Raw genomic sequence first — 14,282 nt, forward strand, 5'->3', positions numbered from 1 at the left:
TGTGAGAGAGTTTGTAGGTTTTGGCCTATGGGGCCTCTCATAGGAAGGTGTTCTTTTAAGACTTGGAGATATTCCTAATTAAGTAAATTTGTTTTTCTACACAGCTCCTTTCACAGGTGGTTCAAAATGAAAACAAATAAAAGATGAAAACTCAAAATAAAGAATATTAATCAGAATACATATGACATTATACAGCAAAAAAAAGAAGAAAAAACTAATCAAAAGTCAGGATAAATGAGTTTTCAAGTGGTTCTTAAAAGTCTCAACTGAATGAAGACATTGCAAAGATGAAGGCAAACCAATCCACAATCTAAGGGCCACAACTCTAAAAGATTTATCACCTCTGGTCTTAAGATGTCATTGAGGAATCAACAACAACTCTTCAGACTGGAAGATCTCAGACTGTGAGAAGAGATTGCAGATTTATTCAGGGTGTAAGAAAAAGCTAAGCCTTCAGCAGGAAGACTACATCAAATGCAAAAAAGATTGTGTTATAAATTAGAATTTTGAGGTTTTAATTCCTGCTGAGAAACATGCTAGATTTGGACTGTTTTTTTTTAAATACTTCAGAGTTTAGTAGGGGAAAAACAGGGAAGACTGCCATTTTAGTAATGCTGTTGATTCCAATCGCTAATGTGAAATGGTGAAAGTTAAAATGTCAGTCGCATGGTCATGCTGTCTTTGTTCTAAGTTAATCATTTTGTTGCTGTTCTTATATTTTCTAATACTATTTTTAAATAGAGAAGATCAAAACAGCTATAATCAGTCAGACATAATGAAAACAGGAGGCCAAAAACAGCCACATAGTTTTGATTCCTGCAACCCAATTGAAAAAAAAAAAAATCCCAATTCTTAATTTAGTTCAGATTTCTGGGTGTTTTTCACTTTTACAAATTCTTTTATACTCATCAATAACATCAACACCCATGTTTCAAATCCCTTTGCTCTTATGGGGTGCGGCTGTTTTAAACTGAATGGTTTCCTGAGCATCCTGAGTGAATATTTGATTATTAACTTTTGGGTTTTTAAAACAATGTGAGGGCCTTTAACTCTCACTTGTGTTTGTAAATCTGATCCTGAGTTTTTCTTGTCCGGTGGGCGGATCTGTTTTCTCCATCTTGAAGGTGGGACTTTTGTGCCAAATTAACACCCACATGACAACCTGGACGCCACTGCATGTATTTCTTAGCATGTGATAATTGACCTCAAATTTTATCCAGCATCTGGTTTTAGTACAGATTTTATTAAAGTAAAATGGAAATTCAGACACAAAGAGAAGCACTTAATCTAAACAGGATATGGTCACACTTAAGATGCGTATAAGGTCTTATAAATCTATGGATATAGTCAAAGCTTCAAATTTGAAAAGGAATCAAACCTCATAAAGGAGTTTTCCTGTCTTTAATGCCAAAATGGTTTAAGTGTTGTTAAATGCCAATAAAATTTTTCCTGTGAGTGATTCATGAATTGGCCAGTTTTTCATTGATCAACTCCAGTCAGTAAACAATCTGATTAAAAAAAAACTGATCAATGCATCTCTCCTAGACATCACATGTTTTATTTATAATTTAAAAAACACAACTTCACTTGTACTGCATGACTTTACCGTCATCCTGAACACATACAAGATGGTAAAGCCACAGAAAAGCCATGCTACATGCTTAGTTATTCTGCCCAGCCTCATGAAATGTGCATGAAAGCTTCCTCTGTGTGCCCTGCACACGGTGTGCACCAGAGGATGAGAGGGAAACGGGCTATTTTGGGGGAAGTGTTGCAGCGCCTGCACTGCTGCTTGGGTGCATTTTGTGAGCTCGAGTGATTGGTAAAATTCTGAGCGGAGCTTGCAAACAGCGGTTTATGCCCGAGTGAACAAATATGTCTACAAATTAATGAAGAAATGGGAGGGGGAAAGGAGAAGTTGTCAAATGTGGCTTACTTCATCACAAAGCACTTCCGTCTGCTGAGAAAAGGGACATCTTTCTCAGTCCGTGTGACTTTTCAGCAAAGGTTGGGGGCAGGAAACCACAGAGAAGTGCACAGCTAAACAAACCATAAATAGACGGCAGGACCTGCGCTGGTTTTCATCTCTTCTTTTTTTTTTCTCTCCGTCTCTCTTCGTCACTATGTAGGTTACCTCCTCTGCTCGGTGCGTTTCTCTTTTCTTTTTTTTCCACACAATGAATCATCACTGTCGACAGCCGAGCACAGAATGGGAATCGTGCCATTCGCTATCCGGCAGTTATTGTTTTGGTCATGTCGAAAATGTTCATCTGAACGTTGGTTATTTTTTTCACTTGCCCACTCAGAGTATGACACAAACCCTCCGCACAGATTGTGACCTCTTCCCACGCATGTCAGAAACACAACCGGAGCAGTTTGTATGAGATGGCTGGGTGTTGTCAACAAACAGGAAGAAATGCAAGTGCATAACCACAACTATGTCACAATTACCTGCCCTTTCAACACAGTGTGGAAAAATACACCAACTGCATCTTCACAGACCTTGCTTATTAGAATAATAAGAAAAAAGGTAAATGTCTGTGTTCGTAATCATGTTTTAGTTCCTGAAATTTCTCAGTAGAGACAAGCAAGAACAATAAATGGACATGTGAATTACACTTTTAAATACAAAATAATGAATAAAATTCAATCTCTTTCTTTGTGGTCAAAGAAATGAGAGGTAAAGAGAAACAAAAAAAAATGGCTTCTTATATTTATATGCCCTGGGACTGTTTCTTCTCAACATATCGAAGCTGCTGTTCCATGTACTAATTCAACACAAGCAGATGAAATGGAGCATATTGTAAACCCATATCTAACATTTTCTTTAGTAGTCTAGCGCTCATTCTACACTTCGACAAACAACAACACTGCTGATTTTTCAAATGACTATAATATAATATTACAATCTACCAATTTGTTCTTAACCCCCCCAAAAAAGAAAAAAAAAAATTCTAGTTAATGACTCGTTCAATAAAATATATACGGTTTTTCATCATGGGTTTCTAAAGGATCAAAACATTAATAGACCAAAATGTTTTCAAGAGTAAGAAAATCTCTGAAATCCAATTTATTTAAAAGTTTATTAAACCCAAACTGAGAAATGTAGTGTATATATAGCAGAAGAATTTAAAGATTTTGTTTTCTGGTTAATTTGTGAGGTTGTATGCTGAGGTAGCCAGTTCTTTAATGGATATGTGACAAACTTTGTCTGTCTTGTGCAAGAAACTCCTTTCAGGCAGAAGGTGAAGCACTGCTTTATAATTCACCCTAGAAAGTCAGATTAAATAGCTAAATTATCTATTTTTTATTTTCATAAAACTTGGTATGCCTTGCTTAGGAGAGTCATTAGACATTTCATCGTAGGAAAATGTGTTTTGTTTTCACTCTACTTGTTTCCGTTTTGTTGACAGAACAAGGAAATACACAAAGTAATTACCCTTTAAAGCTGCTTCAGCTCATCCCTGGGCAGTTTGTGATTGTAATCTTCAGACTTGGCAGCAAATTAATGTTATGCGCTTTGTCAATAGAAAGGCACGCTCCCTGTGACGCGCCTCCCAGATTGAGCTACATGGTTATTATCTCTCATATTTGAAGAGGCAAAGCTGAGCAGAGGCCAAGATGGAACAGGAAATGGGACAAAAGCTTTTCCCCTAGTTAATTAAATGTTGCTGGACACCTACAGCATGAGGCGATAAAACAAAGAAGTTCAGTCAAACAGGAAATTTGATGCATCTACAGTTGCTTGTAAAATCATATTCACATTTTGACATGTCATGTTTAGCTCATGTGGATTTCATGAGCTAAACCAACACAAAATTGGACATAATTTTAAAGTAGAAGGAAGATAAGAAAAAAACAAGACGTCCAGTGATGTCTGCCCCTGTCATGCATAGTTCTTATTGAAAGATTCTGTACTTTTTCAAACGAAACTTTCTAGACTTGAGCCTTGATTACAAATTATTCATCTTGAATATGCCTGAAAACTTTCAGGTCTGATTATTAGTGTGATGTATCTTTTGTGGAGTGTGGAACAGCGTTGTCTTCAGTGTTGTTTTGTGGCTTCTGGACTAACTTTGTTATGGTGAGTGGTTGTTGGAGGTGGTGAGAGAGACGCCGGGAATCCCAGGTAGTCATGATAAGAGATAATTTAATGATGAACCAGGAGGGACAACAGAAAATCACAGGCAGCACAGGAACAGACACAGACGTGAGACACGACGAGACACGACGACGATCCGACAAAGAACACTGACAACAGGTGGGACTAAATACACTGGGAGGGTAATCACAGGAACGACACACAGCTGGGATCAATCGAGACAGACTCAGGGGAAAAACAGGACTAGACAGACAGAAACTACACAGATCCTAACAAACTTAGGTAACGATACTTCAAAATCTATAAATCTTGGAGCTATCAAGCCAAGAATAGAGATTCCCAAGCGTAATACAGATTATTAAAAACAAAATATTTCCTTTTTTAAAGCATTTATTTTTATTTTTTTTTTACTTTTTGCAAAAAAATAATTGAAATCACTCATGTGTTTTATTGGCTGCGCAGGAGAAGATGAAATTGAATTTTAAGGGGTTTTTTTTAGGAACTGTATTGACCCTATTTTGGTTTCTAAACAGGGTACAATGTGGGTACAACATCAAGAAGCAGGTGTGAGTTGTAAAATCAAAAATAAACCATATTAAACTACTATAAACCATTCCAAAATCATCATGATTTTTAATAATTATGAAACTTTCATCTTCAAGAATTGAAATTTAAAAAAAGAAGGAAATGTTTGTAAAATCAAACACTTTTCTATACATTTTTTGTGTTTTTTTTTGTGCTGTTAAAACTTGGAACATTTTATGGTGGTTTCTGAAAGTTATTGATTGAACAAAATTTTATTTAGAGGAATCATGGGAAAGGGAGCCGAATACCTATACATGCCACACTTTTTAGATTTTAGTTCTGTGATAAGTTAATTTATTATTTTTCTTCCTCTTCACAATTATGAACTGATTTATTGGTCATGCAAAATACAGTGATTTTTGGGATTGCAACATAACATCTTTCAAAAAGGTTTAAAGAACTTTATCAATAATGTTTTATATATTTTTTTTTAAGCTAGACCTAACACTTTGTCACTTTTCACTTTTCACAGATAAATGGACCAAAGGAATCTGTCACACTGAAAAAGGAAACAACACACCGTAGAGGCATCTGCAAAACTGTTATTTTCCCTTCTGCGTAGTCATGACGACTGTCTGAGAGTTTAAATACAAAGACGTTCGTCAATCCCACCTCTGAAAAATTCAAAGAGCCATTCCAACACATCTCTGGAGCATTATACAACACCTCCACAAAAGACGTCCTTCCTACTGCTATCAAGAAGCCAAGAAAGGGGGTCAAACAAGCTCTTCTGATCAGACTGGACCAACAGCAGAGAGACAAACAGAAAGACCTTCTTTCGTTCTTTTTTTCAATCTTTCTTACACACTCAAGTCAACATCTGACGTAGCCAAAAACATAAAGCTCAATAGTTGTTTAAGTGAGGAAAAAATGTGTTTTCTTTTGCAAGTCACAGGATAAACTGCTAGGAAATACTTCTGGACCTTTATGAACTGCCTGTAGTCAACATACTGAGTGAATTTAAAAATTCTTACCCTGTGCTGTGTATGTATGTGTATTGACCATCTGGGTGCTGAAGTATTTACAATTCCTGTGTACTTTGTAGATATCAGAAAGAGCACAGGAACACCAACCTAAGTACTGTTAAAACACAAAAATCTGACTGCATATAGTCAATATTTATCAAGTTCTGTGAACTAGACTGTTAAATAATATACAATAATTATGGGTTTATTTATATTGTAATAGGTTTGCTGTTGCAGACTTTGAGGTACATGTTGTTGGCTGAGTTTTTCATTCATTGACACTCAGACTGACAGAAGCACCTTGAAGGGGAGATTTTTGAAGGGAACATGGAGGCATCCATCCGTCCCCATGTCCCGTCTAATGGCTGACTTCAAAGGAGGATATTAATCTTCTTCCCCTTGTACAAGAGCAAGGAGTGTCCAACGCTGATTAGAGCTACAGCCCGTCTATCTCAGAACTCCAAAGCCTTGCGAATGTCCTGCCTCAGGCGTCAGCCTCTGGCCATCCCCATGGACACGGTCAAGATCATCCAATCGGAGAAGTTTCCCAGAGAGTGCCCCGTTCCAGTCACCCAACCTCGGTATGCCCCAGCTCCAAGAGTGGCGTGGGATGGCGGTGGTGAGGGTGAAATCATCGTCAACCAGGCCTGCAGTGACCTGACACTGGACATAGCACCGTCTCCCAGGCCAATGGTGTCTCCTCCGGCCCCACTGATGCGCAGGGAACACAGCTTCCTGGCGCAGCGCAAAACCAGTGCCAATGAAATCTGCTACCACCAGTTCCACTACAAGATGGAGGACGTCATAGTCAACCAATACGTGCTCCGTTCCTCCTCCACTTCTTCCTCCACTTCCTCATCCTCATCTTCAGGCCCCGTCATGCCGTGCGAGCCCCTGGAATGCCCCACCTGTGGTCACACGTACAACTTTGCGGGGAAGCGTCCGCGGATCCTCTCCTGCCTGCATTCGGTGTGTGAGGAGTGCCTGCAGATCCTCTATGAATCATGTCCCAAGTACAAGTTCATCTCCTGCCCCACGTGTCGGCGCGAGACGGTGCTGTTCACTGACTATGGCCTCGCTGCTCTGGCCATCAACACCAGCATTCTGAGCCGCTTGCCCTCCGACCCCAACGGGCCCGTGCAGTGGGGCGGGGAGGCCGACCGCAGCTGCTACCAGACTGTGCGTCAATACTGCCAGTCAGCCTGCACCTGCCAGATTGCCAACCCGTTGTCCTCCTGTGGCATCATGTAGACAAGAGGGAGGAGGTGAGGACACTGCAGACAAGACTCGATGCTGCTCCCCACCAACACCACTCTTTTCATCTATAAGCTAAACCCTTTCTGCCAAGCCCCCTCTCTCACATGTACAGTAAATAAATCCCTTCATAGATGTTATCTCTCTATATTTAATAACACAGGTGGATACTGTGTGGGACTTATGGATGCTGGTGATCCAGTACGAAGTAAATAAATGTATTTTATGTATGGACTGGAAAACTATTCACTGTCTCATTTGGTTGGATGTGTTTGTCATGACATCTCTTTACATGGGAATGCCAGGGGAGGTATGTCCCCCCCCGCCAACCTAGGAGAATAAAGATTAAATAAATGAAAATAATATCTCAGAGTGGCCTTTGTTTTCAGTGCTCTGAACTGTATTAACTGCAGAAAACTGTAGAACAAAACTACGAAATATTTTTAGTAATGCACTTTTACGGGCTTTTAAAGGAAGTGTAAATCCATAAAGAGCCACTTAAATATGCTACTATAGTCCGTCTATCCTGAGATCTTTGTTTTTTTAGATACTTTTACTGAGATATGAGCTCTAGGATGGAAACCCTACCATGCCGCACCACCTGTATAATTTTCCAACTCCTTCAAAGGTAACCCAAGCCATTCATAGGACGGAAGGCCAATTTCCTCCCAGCGAGTTTTGGGTTTTCCTCTGGTTTTGTTTCCAATGAAAGACGCCCGGAAAATCTACAAAGGGACTTTAGAGGCTTCCTTGTCAGATGTCTGAATAATTGCACTTAATGCCAGGATTGGTGTTACATAATCTCAATCTACATTTTCCTAAATTATTTCTAATCAAAGTCAAATGGGAAGTATGACTTATTTGGACAAACAAATGGTTTTGGTTGATTTTATGACACTGAAAATAGTTGTCTCCCTCAGGAGTTTTTGTGCCAGTGCTTTAACCTTCTCCGACCTTGGAGGCATTTTATTATTTTGGTTTAATAAGATGGCATTGTCCATCCATTCATTGTCAATTCCTGCTAATATCTACAGGCAACTAAAGATAGACAGTTGCCCATAGCCAGCAGTTACTGGGCGAGAGATGGTGAACACCCTGGGCAGGTCGTTAGTCATTCGCAGAGACAAACAAAACAAACAACAATGCATGCACACCCTCACACCTAACGACAGATTAGAGGAAGCTTTTAACCTAACAAACCTAACCTGTTTTTGGACTCTGGGAGGAAGCAGGAGTACCCTGACAGAATCCATGCCAGAACAGGGAAAGTATTCAAACTCTAGACTAAGATTTGAACCCAGGACATTTTTACTGCAAGGTAACGCCGCCATGTTTAATAATATCTCATGTTTCATGAGATAATACTTGTTTCTAATATAAAACATTAAGGACAATGTATAATACATGGTTAACTACAAGAATATGCATAAGGAAACCTTCCTGGATGTCATTTCTAAGCATATTCTCTTTGGTTTCTTCTCAGTACAAAGGCTGTAAATAAATAATGAAAGTACATATCCCAACATTTCCTGCTAACTGCCATTTTGTGGCATTCTCACAACCACCTCTTGATTTCTGGGATTTTTTTTAGCTCATTGCTAAAAACAAGTAGTCTGCTTAACAATTTAAGTTATTTTTTCCCCCTATTTAATATATACATACAACACTTTATGTTGTGGGAAAAGATATTTTTATTTCACAGAATAAAGACTGATATTGATGAACACCATTATTCTTTAAATCCCACAGCTTTGAATGTAAAAAATAACTGTGCAACAAGATATTTTTTTATATTTTGAAAATAACAATATAAAAAACAATATAAAAGATACTGCATTCAACTTGATTTATAAGTAAACAAAAACGCCGTATATAAAAAAAACATGTTATTTGGCTGAATAATGAAAGGTTAGGAAGTCATTTACAAAGCAGCATCGATGAGGCTATTTTCTCTAAAAACCCCAAAATATAAGCTAATAGAAACCGACACAGTTGATTCAATCAGGCGACACTTTCCTTGACCTCCTGAACAGCTGGCTCAGCCGTCGGCGGGTTGTGATTTTCTCTGAAGACTGCGTCTGTGTGCTTCACAGATAAAACATTCATTAGTTTGACAGCAAGCGCTGGAAATACCGAGCAAAAGAAAAAATAAAAAATAAAAACTTGAGATGAAAATATAAATAAGCCAAAGCCGTACTCTAAGCAGAACTTCTGTTTTAATATCTGCATCATTGTGGATGGATTTCCTCACAGCATTTCATGAACAATAGCCCTCGATTTAAAAGTTTCAGTGATTTAATGTCTCACCTCCTACTGTCTGACACAGCAGACGCCACTCTTCTCAAAGACCCAAGTTTTAGCCTCTGGATTATATTTTTCTTGCTCGGTTCTTCTTTTATGGATTCCTGTAAAGGTACCAAAAGCTTGAGTTACAGCACAGCAGAAAAATGAAATACTTTGCAAGCAGAGTCTAGCTGCATTTGTCTTCAGTAGCTGCTTATGCAAATATCTCACCATCGGCAAGACGTCTTCCTCCTCTATCTCTCGTAGATCACTCGTACTCTGTTGCTTCACTCTGGAGCTTAAGTTAAATTTTCCTGCACCAAACACAAACCCTGATTTAACCAGCAGTTCATTCCCAGACAACATTTACAACAATATTCCCACTGAAGCGAAAGATGCCTTACTTAGATGCATCTTTGAGAAAGTTGTGTCCGAGGCTGATCTCTGTCGGAAATGGCGAGTTTTTTGCTGCTGAGGTTTGCTGGGAGTTTCCTGTGCGTTGTCAAGCCGGGGGTGGTCCTCCTGAGCATCCGCTGCATCATGCTGAAAAACAAGAACAGGCTTTAAGAAAATAAAGTTGTAGCTTGCTATGTTAAGTACAGAACTGAATAAATGCATGTTATGGATTCAAGATTGTCATATGAATTCCTGGGACGCCTCACCTTTTGCTCTTCATGTTTCTGTTGAGTATCTCTCTCTGCCTGCATTGCTTGGTTTTGCATTTGATGTTTGGCATACAGCTCCATCTTTTGACAGACCCATTCCAAGTAGCACAGACCAGGACTGAGTTCCTTTCCCTCAAAAACACCAGAGCTCTGCACAAATAAATCCGCAAGAAAAATAAGCGTATAAATATAACTATAGATCTTGTGAAAGCTGACTGTATACAAATACAGTCAGTATACATATAGATGGGTGAAAAATACCTTTAGAAAATGATGCACTTAGATGACTTATGTAGTAAATCATTTATATATTTGCTGACCAGTTATAAGATAAACTTGCTGTGGAGGATAATTCAAAATCTGATGGATCTATTTCAGATTTTTTTATTACTAAAACGGTTTGGCTATTACACTTAGCTCTAATTTGTATACATAAGTCTAAGAAAGCTTTCAGTAGAAAAGACAAAGAACAAGCGGTGAGCAAAACTGACAAAACAACATACCACAGAACGAGAATTTGGAGGAACATAATTCAAATCTATTGTAAAATCAAAATCAAATCAAATTTTATTTGTATAGCACATTTCAGCAGCAAGGCATTTCAAAGTGCTTTACACATTGTAGCTTCTGTCTTTCTATAAAAGGTGGATGTGGTCAAGTTTTGCTCTGTATTTTTCTTTCCAATTGAAAGCACTGCCGGCTTAGACATTCAGAGTTAAACTGTGCTACTCAGACTTAGCCATTTAGAGGCCAATTGTAATATTTACTATTTAAACTCTTCTGATTTTTTTCTCTATAATGGTTCCTTGACTAAGTGGTTTTGTGCTGTTTTGTTTTTGTTTGCTTACTGTCTTTGCAAACCACTGATTCAGCCTCATTCAAGAGAAGGGATTGGACTAAGTTGTTGATCAACTACCTGTGGCAATGCCTGGGTTTTGTTAGATAGCTAACCTCTTACCAAACGGCATTAAATGATTAAGTGAATCTGACAGCACTGTAATATAAATCATTCTGAAGGGAACAGCATCTAATTGGAGCCTGAATCTACTGACATAAAATTAATCTGCAGGATTTCAAGTGGCTTTATATTTATAAATCACTTTGGTTTTACTGAACAGTCTTACTGCTTTTATAGTTACGAGTCTCATTCACAGAACCATACACAGAAGCATACATACACACACCAATACAAAGACAGATAAGTATCATGGAGTTAAGTACCTTGACTAAAAACACATCAACAGATATCGAGGAGGAATCAGGAATAAAATCTATAATTTCCCTTCTTCAAAACAAGTCACTGTTGCAGATGATTATATAATAGGATATGAATTGGACCAGTTTGTCTAGAAAGTGAGTTGGCACTATCTCCTAAATGAAATTAAAATGAATTAGACAACATCTAATAAACCATAATGAACTTGTCAGTTTGTTTGTATTTACTTCTGTTTTATCTGTCAGGACAGGTTTTATTTGCTTGTATAATGTGCAAAGGACCATTTTACATAACCAGTGAATGCAGACATTCATATTGGTTTCCAGACTCTGTTTTTCATAGGCTGTCAGCGACAAGTTTTCGCAGTTAGGTCGGTTATCGGTTCACACTACCTGACTGTGTTCCTCAAAAAAACCTCAAACATGTCTGTTTTACTCTGACTGTGTCATACACACATAGAACATCCACAACGTTTCTGAGTTTACTGACATAACTTCACCTGAAGAGCACAAAAGACAGAACTACCCTTTGTAATCTTCCTGCTTTTCATGCTGAGCAATTATTTTAGCCAGGCAGCAACAATAGAAGAGAAACCTCTGCAAGCACACACCCAACGACTGAAATATTAACATATAAATAATTTAAAAGTAGTTTCAGCACAACTTCCTGATGTTGCCTGATGTCAACTCTTAATCAAATTCCAAATCACAGTTGATTTTCTCTGGCTGCTGGTTCAGACAAGCCCAATAAACTCTTCAGCTTCCTTCGCCTTGTTTTCATTGCGCGCACATCTGCTCCCACCTAGTTAGACAGGTTTTGCATCCATTCCACCGTCACAGACTGTGAAGGTTGTGAACATGAAAGAGGTCCTGCATTGGTAATAACATGCTTGCCTTACGTTTAGGAGCGACTTTGTGAAAAGGTGTTGCAATCGTTTCAACTGAAGACTTTCCCGTAACATTCTCAAGATTGAGCAATGCAAGACCGTACACGAGGCTGATTCACAGATGAGTGTGTAATCCCGAAACTACACCACAAACAAATGTAAGAGGTTGTGTTTAACTGTGACACAATCTGCCCTGCATTTAAACTAAACTCTGAGGGATTACAACAGTTTGAATCATGAGTTTGAAAGAATCGTACCTGTGAGATCTGCTCGACAGAGCCAAATAAAATTGGTTTTCTCTCCGTTTCTGATATTTGCCCAGTGGGGACAGGTGGGTCGAACCTCCTCCTCAAATTAAAACTCGCAGACCTTATACACCTTTTCAACTCAGATGCGTGTTGTTTGGGCAGGGAAGACGTTTTAGGCTGTTGGCTGAGCACCTCATAAACTTGCTTCCACCTCTTGGAGTCAGTCTTTTGTAGTTCTGGTTCTTCTTTTAGGTTCAAGGTTGTGGGGGCCTCTTCTGCTCTGCTGAGATGCAGGTTTGGCGAGGAAGGCGACGACGAAGATGAAGTAGACAAGAGAACAGGTGGCTGAGGCCTTGAAGCAGGAGCGAAATTGTCACTTTGTGGGAGGAATAAATCCATCTCAGTGTTGTCTGCTGACGAAGAACCAGCTGTGGCAGGGTTTGGTGTTTCACAGCTGGCCGACTCCACTCCAGAGTCCACAGATTCTGAGCGTGGGTTTACTGCGATGTTGGAGACAGGTGCATGAGGCCCATCAGCGTTATCCCGACGCCACTGGGACTCCGGACGAGTTCTCTCCTCATACACATAAGCCTCCATAAGGTTACTAAAGCTCCTGTATAAATTCATCTCTGAAAAGGTTCCAGCTTTGTCCCTCAAGTCGTTGCTGAATGCAAAAGGAAAGTGAGCAGGGCTCACAGTGAGGAAATCTGCACAGGTGAGGCGGTGATGTAGGGTTAAAAAAATTCCCTGTGACCTACCTCTGTTGTTTCACCACGCCTCTTAACATCGCTGCATGTAGATACCTGCTACTACCCGTCACTAGAAATAAGGAAGGAAATTCAGGTGTTTCTATAATTGAACACTAATTTATCCCTTCAACTGTAAGAATGCGACATGAACAAGCCTCAACCCGTTTGCAGGGCTCTGGGAAGTTTTTGTACTTATGGAAGCCTATAAGAAGGAATGTTAACGTCAAACAGAAAGCATAATCGAGAGATCTGTTGCTTATCTGTACCTCAAAAGCTACACAGCATTACAGACTCCTAAAAACATTTCTCAGGGCGATACATTGTTGTCGCATGCAAAGGGAAAGAAAACGTTCAAACTATTTTGTCAAATCTACAAAGTAAACAAAGCAGGATTTATCAAAAACTGTAGGAATGTGCTGAACTGACCCTCCTGTCCACTGACATGACTGGCATTCCTCAGGTTTGTTAGGTCTTCTGGTCCGACGCACAGACTCATTCATATTCTGTTGAAGCAAACAAAAAGAAAGATTTTTATTGTTAAATTGAGGAAACGAGTTTCTGTCGGTGAGGGACATATTTGTAAGCTATTTTAACTCGTAAAAGTATTCAGACCACTTGAACTTTTGCACACATTATCATTTAACAAACCACAAACTTTAATTTATTCTCGGTGGGTCTTGTGTGAAAGACAAACACAAAATACCACATACAGTATTTTCCGGACGATAGAGCGAGCCTCACTATAAGCCACACCCACAAAGTTTTTTTTTTTTTAAACTGTAAATGTACATGTACAATGTACAAAGCCACACCAGGCTATAAGCCACTGTTATCTCCGCCGCTCTCGGTTTTCCACAAGGATGCAGCAGAACTTCTTCGTGTTGGTTCCATTTATGAGGAGGTATGAGTTTGAAAACATTTCTCCGACGTGCCTGCTGCTAGCATGTGCTTGTTCTAAATTAAAATTAGTCCTTTCTTCTTTGATTTCCAATTTTGACTTCCTATGATTCACTTCCTGCTAGAGAGCCCCCTGGTGGTTGAAGAAAAATCCACTACGTGGTTCAAAGGGTGGGAATAAAGTTGCGGCTAATAGTCCAAAAAATACGGTAATTGTGAAGTAACAGGAAAAGGATACTTTGTTTTTCAAGTTTTTTGTAAACACACAATATTCTGGAAAGAGAGGCTTGTCTTTTGTCCGGCCGCCTTTAAAACTGATTACCGTGAAGTGAAATATATATATATATATATATATATATATATATATATATATATATATATATATACAGACTGTGTGTTTTATATATGTACTAAAAAAAATCACCCATTTTT

General features: G+C 38.9%; 2 protein-coding genes across 4 annotated transcripts in view; one reads left to right on the forward strand and one right to left on the reverse strand.

Moving 5' to 3' along the window:
• Nucleotides 1–5,120: 5,120 nt before the first annotated feature.
• On the forward strand, nt 5,121–7,266 carry rnf208 (ring finger protein 208). The gene has a single exon (XM_015047803.1). The coding sequence runs from the start codon at nt 6,127–6,129 to the stop codon at nt 6,901–6,903; it is 777 nt and encodes a 258-aa protein (XP_014903289.1). The 5' UTR covers nt 5,121–6,126; the 3' UTR covers nt 6,904–7,266.
• Nucleotides 7,267–8,579: 1,313 nt separating this feature from the next.
• LOC106956769 (uncharacterized) overlaps nt 8,580–14,282 on the reverse strand; it is a 9,703-nt gene continuing 4,000 nt past the window's right edge. The window contains exons 2-7 of one of the 3 annotated variants that reach the window (XM_015047801.1): nt 13,380–13,456; nt 9,852–10,004; nt 9,594–9,732; nt 9,421–9,503; nt 9,214–9,311; nt 8,580–8,991 (exon numbers count right to left, since the gene is read on the reverse strand). In XM_015047801.1, coding sequence (XP_014903287.1) covers nt 8,904–8,991; nt 9,214–9,311; nt 9,421–9,503; nt 9,594–9,732; nt 9,852–10,004; nt 13,380–13,406 — 588 coding nt within the window. In that variant the 5' untranslated portion in view covers nt 13,407–13,456 and the 3' untranslated portion in view covers nt 8,580–8,903. Of the gene's footprint in view, nt 8,992–9,213; nt 9,312–9,420; nt 9,504–9,593; nt 9,733–9,851; nt 10,005–12,213; nt 13,016–13,379; nt 13,457–14,282 lie in introns of those variants that run through there. The other 2 variants (XM_015047800.1, XM_015047799.1) reach the window with 2 other exon arrangements.

Source organism: Poecilia latipinna, unplaced genomic scaffold (assembly GCF_001443285.1).
Source record: "Poecilia latipinna isolate Pla-1442-1.1 unplaced genomic scaffold, P_latipinna-1.0 Scaffold843, whole genome shotgun sequence".
Lineage (NCBI taxonomy): Eukaryota > Metazoa > Chordata > Actinopteri > Cyprinodontiformes > Poeciliidae > Poecilia > Poecilia latipinna.

Coding starts and splice junctions, on each gene's coding strand:
- rnf208 (XM_015047803.1), top strand. CDS start 6,127: ATGTCCTGCCTCAGGCGTCAGCCTCTGGCCATCCCCATGGACACGGTC.